This window comes from Eublepharis macularius, chromosome 4 (genome assembly GCF_028583425.1).
Source record: "Eublepharis macularius isolate TG4126 chromosome 4, MPM_Emac_v1.0, whole genome shotgun sequence".
In the NCBI taxonomy this organism is placed as follows: domain Eukaryota; kingdom Metazoa; phylum Chordata; class Lepidosauria; order Squamata; family Eublepharidae; genus Eublepharis; species Eublepharis macularius.
This window is the reverse complement of record NC_072793.1, coordinates 135,542,785-135,558,599: the sequence shown is the minus strand read 5'-3', so window position 1 is coordinate 135,558,599 and position 15,815 is coordinate 135,542,785. Positions and strand designations below refer to the sequence as shown.

Here is a 15,815-nt window from a genome sequence, read left to right as displayed (position 1 = left end):
AATCCCTCCCTGCTGCCTGCCAGCTGATAGTTTAAAGGGATCTTTAAAGGGCCAGGTAAATGGGTTTGAGCGGGGGCTAAGTGGAGAGGTTGGGGTGGGGAGGGTTCTGGCCCCCACGAACAACGAACATGTCCAGGAACAGTTCATGTTCATCCATGTTGGTTGTTTGTTTTTCGTGGATGGCACCAAACGACGAACAGGGTGTTCATTTTTTTTTCCATTTGTGCCCATGTCTAGCCAATAGTGCCATCCACAATAACATAAAACAGCATGCATGCTTTTGAGTTCTACCTCAACACTTTATCAGGCTGAATGTTTTTAAGAAGAGGGGAAAGGAGGACAAAAAGGTGTTTCATGTCTTGATCTTAAGGCCTTGTCTTTACCCTGTGTAGAATGCCAGGAAGACTTGAATTGATTCTGTGGTGCTGGCTAGAGCTGTTAACGGACTATTATCAAACTGTCTGGGCAGAAGGGTGCAGGGAGGCAGCTTTCAACTGGACATATAGAAAACAACAATCAGTTAAATCTCTCTCTAGCATCAAATAGACTATTGCTAATGAGATTTTATGCATTCTCTCCTCCCTTCGTATCATTATGTAACTGTGAGGGTTTATGGGATTATGAATGCCTTGTTGCAGTGAATGGAGTCTTTTTCTGTGCTTTGTCTTTCTAGTTCCTGTAGTGGCACCAATGAATGTGAGTGGAGGTGGAGGAAGCCGATCTGAACTTGTCATCACATGGGAGGTAATTTGTAAATCAGTCTCAAATATTCATTGTAATGAAGGGAAAATACAAGACATTTCTGGCAAAAGCAAGTTTGCCATGCCATTGTTTTCTATTTAGAGAAGTAAACTGTGAGTGGCATGTTATAAAGATGTTTAGAACTCATCCATAGCCCTCTTATCATCATTATGCAGAAGGCAGTTTAGCATGCTAATCTGTTTGGATATTTTCTGCATTAACTGTTTTACACAGTTTTGTTTGCATGTCTGTTCACTCTCTCCCTCTCTCTCTCTCTCTCACACACACACACACACACACACACACTCTATTTGGAATATTATGCTAGTGACATGTATCCTGTCATACATAAAAGGAGACACAGGCTTGCGATATCCAATACTACGCAGTGCATGTTTGGAAAGCACTCAAAGGAAAGTTTTTGGCTAAAGCTGCAATGCTAAGCACATTTACTTGGTGGTACATTAAAACCCCTCCAGGGGTTGCAATATGCCAGCTATGACTTGAGGGTACATTTTATCAGTATCACTGAAATGTCCAGCTAAGTATAGATGCAGAGGCTACTGAAGAAAATTTACCAGCTGTACACACAATCAGTTATGAAATTAGATGGTAGGCCTTCCTATTTTGACTGGAATCTCCATAGGCTGTGTCTAGAGTCTTTGTATTTCCTCTGGGCCTATCTGTTCAAATGTTATCAGAAGCATTGCAAGATGAATAATTTGGGCTACACTTCGATCAATGATGCTTCTTTGGCAATGCCCAGAGTAACTTTAAATATGTTTAGGTGGACTAAGGTCTAAAGTATACAGTATACAATGCTTTCTGTGAGATTTTAAGAAGCAGGGCTTTTTTTCAGTGGGAACACGGTGGAACAGAATTCTGGCACCTTTTAAAAATGGTTACATGGCTGGTGGCCCCACCCCCTGATCTCCAGACAGAGGGGAGTTTAGATTGCCCTCTGTGCCACTCGGCAGTGCAGAGGGCAATCTAAACTCCCCTCTGTCTGGAGATCAGGGGGCAGGGCCACCGGCTATGTGGCCATTTTCGCCTAGGGCAATTTAAACTTTAAAAAACTCCCCCCTTGTTCAAGCTGACCCAAAGTGACATCATTGTGTGGTCTTGAGTTCCACCACTGAGTTCCACCACCTCTTTTCCCAGAAAAAAGCCCTGTTAAGAAGGCCCTTTCTCCATCAACTCCCATAGAATTAGGGTTGACAAGATTCTCCCAGTTTATTTCTAATGCCACTCCCTGCTGGTTAAACTAAGAGGTGAGGATTTTCTTGTCTGATAAAAATAGTAGGCTCTTGATGGGCAAGGCCAGGATGATGGCTTATGCAACCCAGCCAATCACTTGAGGCAATTTAGTCAGCTCTATCTCTAGTGACTATGCTTTTGCAGCTGTTGTCTACTCACTCACCCTATTTATAATGCAGAAGTAGCTGGTCACTTTGCATTACCCAGCAGGAATTTAAGAAGGAATCATCTTCTGATTTCTCTGGAAAGAGTTTTCCTCCCACCTGCTTCATACTATAAGTCTTAATAAATAGGCCTGATCTTTGAAGTGGTTAAACTATAACAAGGTTGGCAAGAATAGCATGAGATATTGCATAGGATAATTGGCATGTACTCTGAGGCATCAAAATAATTTCTAAAAAGATTATTTCTTACTGGCTATGTGGAGCAAAGGGGTGGGGTGGGGAGGGGACTCTGGTGCTGAACAGCATCAGCCAAACCCTTAGTCGCCTTACGGTATGTGGAGGGAAGGGATGAAGCTTGGACTGCTTGGCCCAGTTTTCAGTTGAGTTTAAGATAAACACAACATAGGGGCCATTGGGCTTGAAATAGAACATGGACAAATGTTTAGACAACCTGACTTTGAAATACAAGCTAATGATTGGATTTGGGATTTGGTTCTTCCCTACCCAACCCCATACAATTTGCAGAACACATCAACCAGTAGAAGGAAGAGTCTAGTACTTTTGTTTTTTAACCAACAATCTTGGTTTCCTTGAAAAGGAAGCTGCTGTTAGAATTATGAGAATAAAGAACCATGAAAAGTGTTACAGAGAGTTAATACACATGCTGCAATCAAATAGTAAGTAACTTGATGAGAATATACAGCTGTAAAGAACGACCTGGAGGTTATTCTGAAAATGACAGTCTGAAATGATTATAAAAAGATATTCATAGATGCATCACATCAAAAATATGGCAAGTAATGATAACCCTTTCTGCAGTCTGTGTTATGCCCCAGTAAAAAATCCATCTTAACATGCTTTAGAAAAGAGTTTCACTAAAGCTAAGTTTCAGAAGGATCACAGCCTGCTCAGAACTGATACAAAGAAACTGTGTGTTCATTACCAGCCAGTCACTGAAGGGAAGTCTAGGTCATCACATTTTAAAGTGCATACAAACTGAAAGACATTCTAAGAACTAAAAAAAAAACCCCATGCTACAGGATTTCATGGAAAGGCAGTTGAAAATACATATATTCATTCCAGACGTAAAAAGTATTCCATAAGAAACATAATTTTATATGTTTCCTAAAATACTAGCACTGTCTTAGGATAAATATTAATTTGTGTGTTTGTGTGTTATGTGCCGTTGTTGCCTCTGACCTATGGTAACCCTAGGAATGAAAGACCTCCAAAATGTCCTATCATTAACAGACTTGCTCAGATCTTGCAAACTGGAGGACTTTTCTTCTTTTATTGAGTCAAGCCATTAGTTTTAGGTCTTCCGCTTTTCCTACTGCCTTCTACTTTTCCTAGCATTATTGACTTTTCCAGAGAATCTTGTCTTCTCATAATGTGACCAAAGTACAATAGCCTCAGTTTTCATTTTAGCTTCTAGGGAGAATTCAGGCTTGATTTGATCTAGTACCCACTTATTTGTCTTTTTGGCTGTCCATGGTATCCACAGAACTTTCCTCCAGCACATTTCAAATGAATCAATTGTCTTCCTGTTAGCTTTCTTCACTGTCCAACTTTCACATCCATACATCATAATGGGGAATACCATTATTTGGATGATCTTGATCTTGGTTCCCAGAGAGACATCTTTATCTTTAAGGATCTTATTTATCTCCCTCACAGCTGCTCTTCCAAGTCTTAATCTCCTCCTGATTTCCTTGTTGCAGTCTCCCTTTTGGTTGATAATTGAGCTAAGGAATAGAAAATCTTGAACAATTTCAATTTCCTCATTGTCAACTTTAAAATTGTGTAACTCCTTCATCAGTAGCTGTTTCAAGTCTTCACTGTTTTCTGTGAGTAACGTGGTGTCATCTGCATATCTCAAATTGTCAATTTTCCTACCAATTTTTACTCCAGCTTCTTCTAGATCTAATCCAGCTTTCCTTATGATATACTCTGCATAAAGCTTGAACAGGTAGGGAGATAATATTCAACCTTGTCTGACATCTTTTCCAATTAGAAACTATTCTGTTTCCCCATATTCTGTCCTACTCCTAACAGTAGCCTCTTGTCCAGAGTACAGGTTGCGCATCAAAACAATTAGATGTTGTGGCACCCCCCTTTTAACACTATCCATAGTTTTTTCATGATCCACACAATCAAAAGCTTATAATTTACAAAACACATGCTGAATTTCTTCTGAAGTTCCCTGGTGCATTCCATTAGTCATTGTAAATTTGTGATGTGATCTGTAGTGCCTCTTCCTTTCCTGAATCTAGCTTGAACATCTGGCATTTCTTGTTCCATAAATGGTGAGAGTCTTTGCTGTAGAATCGTGAGCATCACTTTGCTTGCATGGGGAATTAACACAATAGTCCAATAGTTGCTGCACTCTTTGGCATTCCTTTTTTTGGAATTGGAATGTAGACTGAGCATTTCCAGCTGTGGACATTTCAGCTGTGGGCACTGCAGTGTGAGTGCCTATAGCATGACAGGGAATTTAGTGACAGTACAACAACCCAGCAGAGTGATCACATTAAAGGCTTTTTCTACATGTAACACACATGGGGTGGTCTGTCTCATTGAATGTCCCTGTAGTAAGATTTACATAGGAAGTACAGTTAGGGCGGTAAGAATAAGGATACAGGAGCATCAGTCGAAAATTAGGAGAAAAATAGTAGAGGCTCCTTTAACAACTCATTTTTTACAATGCCATAGAAATGAGAGAGACCTTTGGTTTGCAGTGTTAGAAGTGTTACGAGACAGGGAAGGCAGAATTTCACAACGTTTATTACTCAAACAAGAGTCCTTTTGGATATTCAGATTGGGTTCCCGATCTTCTAATGGTCTGAATTCAGATTGGGACTTACCTTGCTTTTTTTAGTGTAAATGGCACAGAACATGTAGAATACTTTAAATCGGTAATGGTGTGGTCTCCTTTAAGATACATTAGAGAGGTAGTGCCTCAATGTCCCATGGAAACTGCATCCATCAAAAGGGAAGGAGGTACAGCCGGTATAAGAAAGAGAGTCACCACTATGTAAGTTGTAACCAATAGAATTATAATTTGATTGAAGAATATTTACAAAATGTGTATTGTCATCTGGTCCATCTTGGTTGGTTCATAGATTGCTGCTCTTGAAAAAGCTGGGATAGCAAAACAATTGCTGCTAGCAGTTTGTTGGGCGGAGCCAGCCGTGGCAGCATCTCACATCCATACAAAAGATTTACTTCTAAAAACAGATTGAATATTTGGTTGCATTTTGCGCTTTGCTTGTTACCTTTCTTTGTGGATGCCTCGGGAGGATTCCAGATGGTGATACCCCTTCCACAGAAGTAGATTGACTGTTCCATCTTTTGATTAGAAATACTTTACCATCTACACAGATTGTACATATATGAGCTTTTACGCTGCTAATATTGTGGATGTAAAGAACTATTTTGTAGGAACTATTTAATATGGATGTAGTGGACTATTTTGTAGGAACTATTTAATACCTATATTTATTGTTATTTATTATAAGCACACAGCACTTTACATATTTTTTCACTAATTTAAAATCTTGATACAAAAATAATTTAAATGTTTATTGGGAGACTTTTCTATTTGCTTGTGAAAGATCCTCTACCAGTGTTACTTTTCACTACTGCTGCTTCTCAGTAGCTAGCTTTCAAGAATTCCTCCACTCCAATCAATTTTGGAAGAGTCAATTCTCTTCCGCAGATGTGATGATTGATTCCTGAAGGGAGTGGATAAATCTTAATCTGGTGTCTCAGCTGTGACCATTCCACCTTGAGTGACTCTTCTAGAAGTTTAGCCTATTGGCCAAGTCTGCACTCCTGATGGTATTACTCTCAGCTTCACTGACACACTCAAACCCCCTCACCATGGTATGGTGTGTGTCCAAGAGGGGGGGGGTGTACCCAAGAGTCGAGAATGAAATGTTATGGATGGTGTTAAATAGGTTTGTTACAACATCTGACTGTTTTGATGTGTAACCTGTACTCTAGACAAGAGGCTACTGTTAAAACAGAATATGGGGGGGGGGCGGGGGAGAATGGTTTTAGTTGGCAAAGGTGTCTATCTGTTCAACCTGTATGCAGAACATATCATAAGAAAAGATGGATTCGATTTAGAAGAAGGTGGAGTGAAAATTAGTGGAGGGATCATTGACAGTTTGAGACATGCAGATTGCACCACATTACTGGTAGAAAATAGTGAAGACTTGAAATAACTACTGATGAAGGTTAAAAGAGAAAGTGCCAAAGTAGGATTACAGCTGAACATCAAGAAGACAAAAGTAATGACTACTAAGAAGTTACACAATTTTAAAGTTGACAGTGAAGAAATTGAAATTGTTAAAGTTTATCTATTCCTTGGCTCAATCATCAACCAAAAGGGAGAGTGCAACCAAGAAATCAGAAGAAGATCGAGACTTGGAAGAGCAGCTGTGAGGGAACTAGAAAAGATCCTTAAGGATTTCTCTCTGGGGACCAAGATAATCCTCACTATGGTATTCCTTATTACTATGTATGGATGTGAAGGTGGACAGTGAAGAAAGCTGACAGGAAGACTATTCATTCATTTGAAATGTGGTGCTGGAGAAGAGTTTGTGGGTACTATGGATGGCCAAAAGGCAAATAAGTGGGTTCTCAATCAAATCAAGCCTGAATTCTCCCTAGAAGCTAAAATGACAAAACTGAGGCTATTGTACTTTGGTCACATCATGAGAAGACAGGAGTCTCTGGAACAGTCAATAATGCTAGAAGTTGAAGGGAGTAAGAAAAGGGGAAGACCCAAAATGATATGGCTTGTCTCAATAAAGGAAGCCACATTCTCCAGTTTGCAATATACAAGCAAATATGTTAATAATGGGATGTTTTGGACGTATTATATCCATTGGGTTGCCATGAGATGGAAGCAAAACATCACACACACATGGAAACAAGAATGACCAACAATTCTTTCACTGAAGCTTTTAAATAAGAGCTCATCTGTGCCAGATTGAATGCACTAATCATAGTGTATATGATTGTTTTAGCATTGTGTATATGATTGTTTTATAAAGGTGAGGGAGGGAAAAACCAGGTACAACTGGTTTTACAGCTGGCAGTTGATTTCTGTGCATCTCTATAGTATAAGAGACCAGGAATATTAAGGAAATTATGTTTCACTAGTAACAAAGCCCATTGTGGGGAAACAATACAATGGGCTCTAGAAAGGGCAGGGCAAGTGGGCCAGGTATTGCCACATCTGCTGTGCACCAATTGGGTGGGAGGAGGGCAAGGCAGCCAGGCCTGGCATTTTTCCTTCCCCAGAACCCTGATAGGGGGCAGGTGCCCTGCAGCACTCCTGCGCCTGGCAGCTACCAGTTTGGCCCCAAACTGGTAGCTGCCAAACTGGGTGGTTGAAGCTGCAGGAGCACTGCCAGGGAGGAGGAGAGGCGAGCAGCCTGGCGCGCTCATGCGGCTGGCAGCCACTCGGTTTGGCCCTGTTCAGGTTGAACAAGGTGGCTGAAATAGGATTTCCAGCTCCAGATTGTGACATTCCTGGAGATTGGCGGGGGGGGGGGGGGGTGGAGCCTGGAGAAATCAGGTTTTGGGAAAAGTAGATCTCTCAACATGCTATAATGCCATAGAGTCCAGCTTTCCAAGTTTCTCTAGGGCAACTGATCTCAATTTATTTATTTATTTATTTATTTATTTACATTATTTATAGTCAATCCTTCTCACTGAAACTCAAAATGGATTACACAGTGTAAATGAATACAGTCAACAGTTGGGACATTCAATAAACAATACAATAGAGTATATGTTAGGGGAATTTTTTTAATAGTACTCTGCTGCCAGTTATAAACTCCCCTATTACCATTTACTCAAACATATTTCAAGACACCAAACACAGTGATACAAGAAAATATGAGTTTTATTGTGATTCAGATAAAAGGCAGACACGTATTGCCTCTCTCTGGCTGATATGTATAAAGACCAGTTACATCAGAGAACTTTATATACCTTTAGTACTGATTGTTTACAGAATAATTGCTAATTGTTTACAGAATAAAAGATCAAGAGGGTTAATACAAACATTCCTTCAGAATTACGTTTCCCAGGATATGTGGCAACCAACAACTCTGATTGACAGGACAGTCAGATCTCACTGTAATATGAAGACCTCAATGCTGAAGTCATACTTTTGTTATGGGTTTGAAATGATTCTGGGAAGTAAAATATGCAAGGCTAAAATCTTTTTGGGGACAAAAACAATGAAAAATGTTTAGAGTTTAAAGGAATTTTCTCGCCTCCCTGGAAGATCGAGCTGACCTGTAGTTCTCTACAGAGAAGGAGAAATTTGCCTCTTATGTGTATGTGTGTCTTTTTCTTGAACGTGCTCACACATAGATTCTGGGAGAGGGGTTCTAAAAGCCCCTTAACAGTATAGATCAGTTAAAGCAGATATCTGGTAGCTAAGACAAATTTGAAAAAACTTATGCAATCTGAAATGACAAAATAAATGACAATAACAGACAGTACGCAGTAGTACAGTCTACAGTCCCTTTCCTTTTATCGAAGCACCTCTTCGAACCATTTCCCCACAACGTAGCCCTGCTACCTGTCTAAGAAAGCCCTCCTGAATAATTCAGTTTTGTATAGTTCGTGCAAAGCCAGGAAAGTGGGAACTTTCATGACTTCTTCACACAGATCATTCCATAGAGGGAGGACCAGTACAGAGAATGTGTGTGTGTGGGCAGCTGTTGATTTTGCCCATTTGCACGGTGACACTTGCAGAAGGCCCTGTTCAAATAAGCAAAGTTGCCATGGTGGAACATAAAGAGAGAGGCACTCCCATAGGTATGAAGGACTAAGGCTATGAAGGGCTTTGTATGTAACGGTCAAAACTCTAAGGAACCAAATAACAAAGCAGAACCACAACTTTACTTCACTGGGACTGATCTGACTAACCATCCAGATAAAGTCTAAAATTACAGGAGAATCAGAAATCTAAACTATGATTTGAGTGTACATCTTACATGATCCACTTCACAGTTCCAGGGGGAGGGGTATCAAGGCTTGGATTAGTTTGGATAAAATAACACTGGATATTTATGATGTTTATATTTGCTTTATTTATAAATGTACAAATAGAACACAGGTGGAAGCATTCAGTAGGTAATAGATCCACAGACTTACATCAACTTCTAGTTTATTGAAATACATACATACCTGGCACTTTCCCAACAGGTATTTCATCCAAGTAGTATCAAGAGAACATTTAACAATTAGTTACCTAGGATGAAACATCTGTTAAGAAATTTTAGCTTGCTACAGGGAAAGAAGAAAGATGCAGAAATCAATAAATGGTCACAATTTTATGAAAGGAAGGTGGTACAAAATCGGTGTGGTATAGTGGTTAGACTGCTACACTAGAATCTGAGAGAACCAGGTTTGAATTCCCAATCTGCCATGGAAACTTGCTGGGTGACCATGGGCAAGTAACACACACTCAGCCTAACCTACTTTACAGGATTGTTCTGGGGACAAAGGTGAGGTACAAATAGAGTGGTGGTGGTGGAGAGTTCCCTCAAGTCATAGCTGACTTATGGTGACCCCTGATGGGGGTCTCATGGCAAGAGACTATCAGAGGTGGTTTGCCATTGCCTGCCTCTGCAACCCTGGTCTTCATTGGAGGGCTCCCATCTAATTACTAACCGAGGCCGACCCTGCTTAACTTCTGAGATCTGATGAGATCAGGTTCACCTGGACTATCCAGGTCAGGATATAAATACAGTAAGTAAATAAAAATGTTAAAAATCAATTTGGTTAGGCTAAAGTGGAAGATGTGCCTCTTAATAAAGTTCCCAAGAAGACTGGCATGGCCAGACCAGCTGAAAAATTATTCTAGCACTGTGCATCTTACTGTTGAACTCTACCTATTGGAATATAACCTAATCCTCTTGCAGAAAGAGAAAGGTAGGATTGGGTAGGATTTGGCTTTTGAGTCGCATACAACTCTGTTGGGTAGGACTTGGCTTTTGAATTGCCTGCAACTCTGTTGGTTGTACCATACCCTGACTACTATAGAACTACTCCAGTTATGAGACTGTTCTAGATTACTCTGGTCAGGCCTGATTCAGATATTTCTCAACAACCATGGAGTTGGCTAGTTCACGACCATCCCAATGGTTTACGGTATCCAAATACCTTCTAACCCTTATATTTGAATCTTTATAGTCTCAAGAACAGACAATTTGCTGTCTGGCCTTTGCTAAGTTTTTCATTGATCAAATAGCACAAATACTCTCTGATCTAGATGCTAGCTGTAATACAGATGAGATAGAAGAATTGTTTAATTCACTGTTTAGTTCACATATGGGCTATCTTGAACCAGTTAAAACAACAGATCTTAAGAGATAGGAAAGCTACTACATATGCATTGCTCATCTTGGCTGTTAGAGATGGGCACGAACTAGAAAAAAATGAACCATACGGTTCATGGTTTGTCACGTTTCACTAACCACGAACTTTCACGAACCTGCCCCGGTTCACGAATCAGTTCGTTTTGGTTCATGAAAATGTCACGTCCGGGCTGGCAAATCAACACTTCCAGGTCAGCAGAAGGTCATTTCTGGGTCAACATAAGGTCTGCAGGAAGTCCATCCCCTGTTGCCTAGGGAACTGATTGATCTGTTCCGGCTGTCTGCAACGATGAACTCAAAAATGAACCAAACGAACCAGCCTAAAGTTCGTGGCAGTTCATCAGAAATGGGATCTGACAAACTATTAGTTCACGAACCATGAACCGTCCTGGTTTGTCATGAACCAGGTTTGTATTTGGTTTGTGCTCATCTCTACTGTTAAACTAAAGTCAGGACTACTACTAAGCTAGTACTGGAAAAGCAAGTTAAGGCAGCCAAAAAAAATGTTTTCTACAACCTCACTCTGGTCACGTAAGTGAACCACCGAGATCTATTGTAAATCAATCGCAAACTCAAGGCACCTTCCTCTGCCGCTAAAAAAGGTGGTTATCTGTCCGCCAATTAAAAAATCATCCCTAGACAAATGTGGCCAATTATTGCCTAGTTCTCGGCAAAGTGATTGAAAGAGCAGTAGCTGAACAACTCCAGATCTTCTTGGATAACTCTAGCACTCTAGACCATTTTCAGTATGGATTCAGACCAGGTCATGGGACAGAGATGGACCTAATAGCTTTAGTGGATGATCTCCATTTGAATATAGACGAAGGCCATGCTTCCTTATTGCTCCTCCTGGATCTACCTGCAGCCTTTGACACAGTAGATCATGCCATCCTGTTGTGGTGTTTAGAGCCAGAAGTGGGCATCAAAGGATGTGCCTTGGACTGGTTTAAATTGTTTCTTGTGGAATTAACTCAAACGGTTGTCAGAGATCAGCTATTCCAGAATGGGAACTATCTTGTGGGGTTCCTCAGGGCGCAATCTTGTCTCCTATGTTATTCAATCTTTGTGTAAACCCTTAAGGAGAACTCATTCATGGATATGGAGTGGGATGTCATCAATATGCAGATGACACCCAACTCTGTATCTCACTATCCAAGTCCCCACAGGATGCAGTAGAAATCTTGAATTGCTGCTTGACAGTTGTGGTCAAATGGCTGAAAACAAACAAATCAAAATTGAACCCAGACAAGGCCAAAGTGACGCTAGTTGGAAAGGCAGAGATCATGAAGGACATTGTACTCCCCCTTTCGACAAAGTTCATGTGACCCTTGCAGACATGGTTAAGAGCCTAGGTGTTATACTGGATTCAGTGCTACTACTAGAAAAGCAAGTTAAGGCAGCTACAAAAAATGCTTTCTACAACCTCACTTTGGCCTGGAAGATGACTTCCGACCTTGACATGGCCGACATGGCCACCTGGATCCATGCAATCTGCTTTGAATCTCAGAGAGTAAAGCGGACTATAAATGGCACAAATAAATAAATATAGGAGTGCACTTAAAGAGTCTTGAGAGTCTTGTTAGTTTTCCTATATCAAATCATTTAACTCCTGGCTAGAGGTACACCACAGATAACATTTTAGGTTAATTACTGGGTATAGTACACAAGTAATATGGTGATGGAGTCTCTGCTTCCCCTATAAGAATTTATTATTCTAACGTGTATTTAGTATTCTTAATAGCAACTCATTTAACCAAAATTATACTATCCATTACAACAACTACAGAAACCATTATGGAGAGCAATTATATGAATCCCCAAAAAAATCTTACCCAAAGATAAGAAGGTCACAGGCAAGCAGCCCCTTTTAAAAGGAAACTATTTAGCCTGTCATATTTATAGGGTTTCAAAGCCATCTCTTTACAATTGCAACCCCAGCCGGAAGGAAGAGACAGACACAGACTTGGAATAAAGGGCCGTTTATTAAATGACCATAAAGGTAATGCACGGCAAGAGCTAACTAAGCGGTACAGGTCAAGCCCTGGGGTCAACTCCGGACCTCCGCCTTGACCTGTCTGGGCGAGCCCCACGCCCCCGGGTGTAGGCCATCCTTTGAATGGCTGCAACCCGGGCTGCCAGGCCATGGATCCCCATTGAAGCACCTGTTACACACCCAGCCGCACGGCATGAGGGGAGGCCTTGTATTGAGGATCCCCGCAGGTTTCTGCCAGTGTACGGTAGCCGCAACCATGCATACCGCCCTTAATGGCAGCCCTGTCCCCACTCACGGGGAAGTGCCACAGGGTGCTCACCAGCCCGCACCCTATTCCCAAAATCTCCTGCCACCGCAAGGGTCAAGCCTCTGCTTAGACCCTCGCGCCCCACCGGTGGCCTAGAGCCACCCAAAGCCCTTGCCGCAGGTCATCTAGGAAAATATCATTGCCCTCAGGTGCCAGGTGGACACTGTTGCCTCTTTAGAGGCGGGCAAATACGGCCCTAATCTTGGGGTGTGGCAAATAAATACCCAAGCCTTGCCCCAAAGATCACTTAATGGCGTGGTTAGCTTTATGTCAGGCCCTCTCTATTGCCCTGGTGTCAAAGGCCTCCCGCCAAACCCATCGTCGTAGCATCTCTGACCATACTATAAGCACACTCGGCCATCGGCTGCTTATGTATTCAAGGTCCTCAGCTACCTGCATCGACAGGGCCATGCCCTGTACCAGCCCAAGGTCATTACCCCCCAGGTGAATGACCACAACGTGTGGGGGAGGCTTCGTCCATCCCCTAAACAGGAGAGACAGCAGGCCGGGCCATCTGAGACCACGCCTGCCCTGCCACTCCACAGTGGCCGCAGCGCTCAGGCCCAGCTGGGATCCCATCTGTGTTCTCTTGGCTTGAGTGGCCTCCCAGAACACCATGCTGTGGCCACAAATCAAGATTCTGTTCCTCTCTTGGCTCGACACGGCACCTGAGGAAAGAACAAGTAATTTGCCATTTAAAACTGCTGCAGGGGCCGGACATAGGACCGAAACACCCTTGACTGCCACCTGCCCACTCTCTGAATTGCCCGCTGAGGGTATCCCATAGCAGCTGCTGTGGAGGCCGCACCAATCCGGAAGGAGTGGGTTCCGAATTTGACCCCCGACAAGCCAATTGTCTTAAGTGCCCTCTCTGTCACTGCCCAAAACTGATATTTAGTCAGTGGGGCCCTATCTTTGTGGCGGAATAAAATCCCTCGGTCATCCCCACGAAGTGTGACATATTCCTTAAGGGCCTTAACAGGGCACAGCTCCTGCTCAGAGCAGGGGCCCAAAAGCAAGGGGCTCCCCCACTGCCGCTGGTCAGTCTTGGACCATCTGATCCCAATGGAGACTTTATCCCCAACGAATTTAATGTCCTGGGCATTCAGTGCCTGGCCAGACACGTCTGTACGCGATGAGGCCATCAGCTCACTAACTCACAGAGCTCCAAAAAATGCCATTAAGGCAGAAGTGTGGAAAATCTTCCGTTCAAATGCTGACGAGCAGACTTCCACCCATGTGGTCCCCAGTCCCTTAAGGACTGATGGGGAGATGGGCTGCCTTGGGTCATGTGGCATTTTTATCTCCCTGGCCCAGCCTTCCAGCATCTTTCTAATCCTGAAGACACCTGTGAATTCAGGTAAGCCACGTGCTTTGCTGGCGAAGGCTAAAGCGGCCAACTGACCCCTGATGGACTTCACTGCAAGGCCCCGGCCCCGCTGCACTACACAAAAGTGCATCAAGTGCTCAGGCGGGATGGGCCACAACTGCTGGAGCCCCGCCGACACCCTGAACTGGTAAAGCTGCCCTACCGCACGGGCGTGTACTGGGGGCAATGGACAGCTGGATTGCTCTATTTACTTCCGCCGTCCAAGCTCCCAAAGCTCCTGGGGCATCCTCGCTGGTTGCCTGTCGGCCCAGGGGGGCAAGCTGCCAGAATCGTTCCATCTGTTGGCAAGACAAAGCATCTGCCACACCGTTGTTAACACCTGGAACATGCCTGGCCCTGAACAAAATGTTCATCTGCACACATTTCAATGTAAAGGCCCTTACCAGCCTCATCACCCTGGGGGATCCAGATGCCATGGTTTTGACCACGTGCATGACAGCCAAGTTGTCAGACCAAAAGTGGACAGCTCGGTTCGCCAAGTGTGATCCCCAAAGCCACACGGCCACTAACAAGGGAAAGGACTCCAAAAACGTAAGTTACTTGGACAATCCCTGGGCTACACAATCAGCGGGCCATTGGTCAGCACACCAATGCCCCCTTAAAAAGACTCCAAAGCCTGTAGACCAGGAGGCATCAGAGGTGACTTGAAGTTAGGCTTCTAGCAAAAGCTCCTCCCTCCAAAAAGTCACCTCATTAAAGGTGTAAAGGAATTCCTTCCACACCAAAAGGTCATCCCGCCTGCCCTTATTAATTCTTAAACGCTGATGGGGCAACCGTAAGGCCCTCATAGCATCGCACCGCCACCTGAGGAAAGCCCTCCCAGGCCCAACTGCCTTACAGGCAAAGTTTAAATGGCCAACTAATTGCCGCAACTCAAGGAGAGATATCTAGGCTCCACTCAAGCAGCCCTCCAATTGAGCCCAAGATCTACCACCGTCTCTAAGGGCAACCTTAAGGTCTGTTGTACTGTGTCCAGTTCTATTCCCAAGAACGCTATGACAACAAATGGTCTCTCGGTTTTCTCATGAGCTAAAGGAACCCCCAGTTCCTCTGAACACTCCATGACCCCTGCCAAAAGCCTGGCACACTGCCCCATGCCAGCTGGCCCAGACATCAAAAAGTCATCTTAACAATGGACAAATAGCCAGCACCCTGTGCCTTGGGGAGACCTGAAGAAACCATTCAAGTACCCTCAGCTTTACTGGGCTGGGCCCCTTTTCCAGGCTCTTGGTGGCCACCACTGCCCCAAAAGCATTTCCCACCCTGTCTTCCTTTGGGGCAGGCAGATTATGGGTGGGTTCCCATGCATGCAGGGCAGTCATGCATATACTTGCCCACTTTTTTGTTGCAAAGTTCCTCGGACGTGAAGTCCCAACAAAGCAGCCATATTTACACCTGCTGCCCCGCAAAAGTGCGGGAACCTGAACCCTGAGAGGGCAGAATAATCATATGACCACTCTCGCTCCTATTTCTGAGGTTGGACTTGGCAAGGGCCATGCCCTGCACCCACAGCTGTATCAACCAAGCCGCCCCCTCAAAGTCCATGTACCCC

General features: G+C 43.4%; 1 protein-coding gene across 1 annotated transcript in view; it reads left to right on the top strand.

The window, feature by feature from the left end:
- The window catches only part of CNTN6 (contactin 6), a 232,121-nt gene that overhangs the window by 173,781 nt on the left and 42,525 nt on the right, over nucleotides 1–15,815 (top strand). The window contains 1 exon segment of the mRNA XM_054977138.1: nucleotides 674–744. Within this exon segment, the coding sequence (XP_054833113.1) occupies nucleotides 674–744 (71 nt within the window).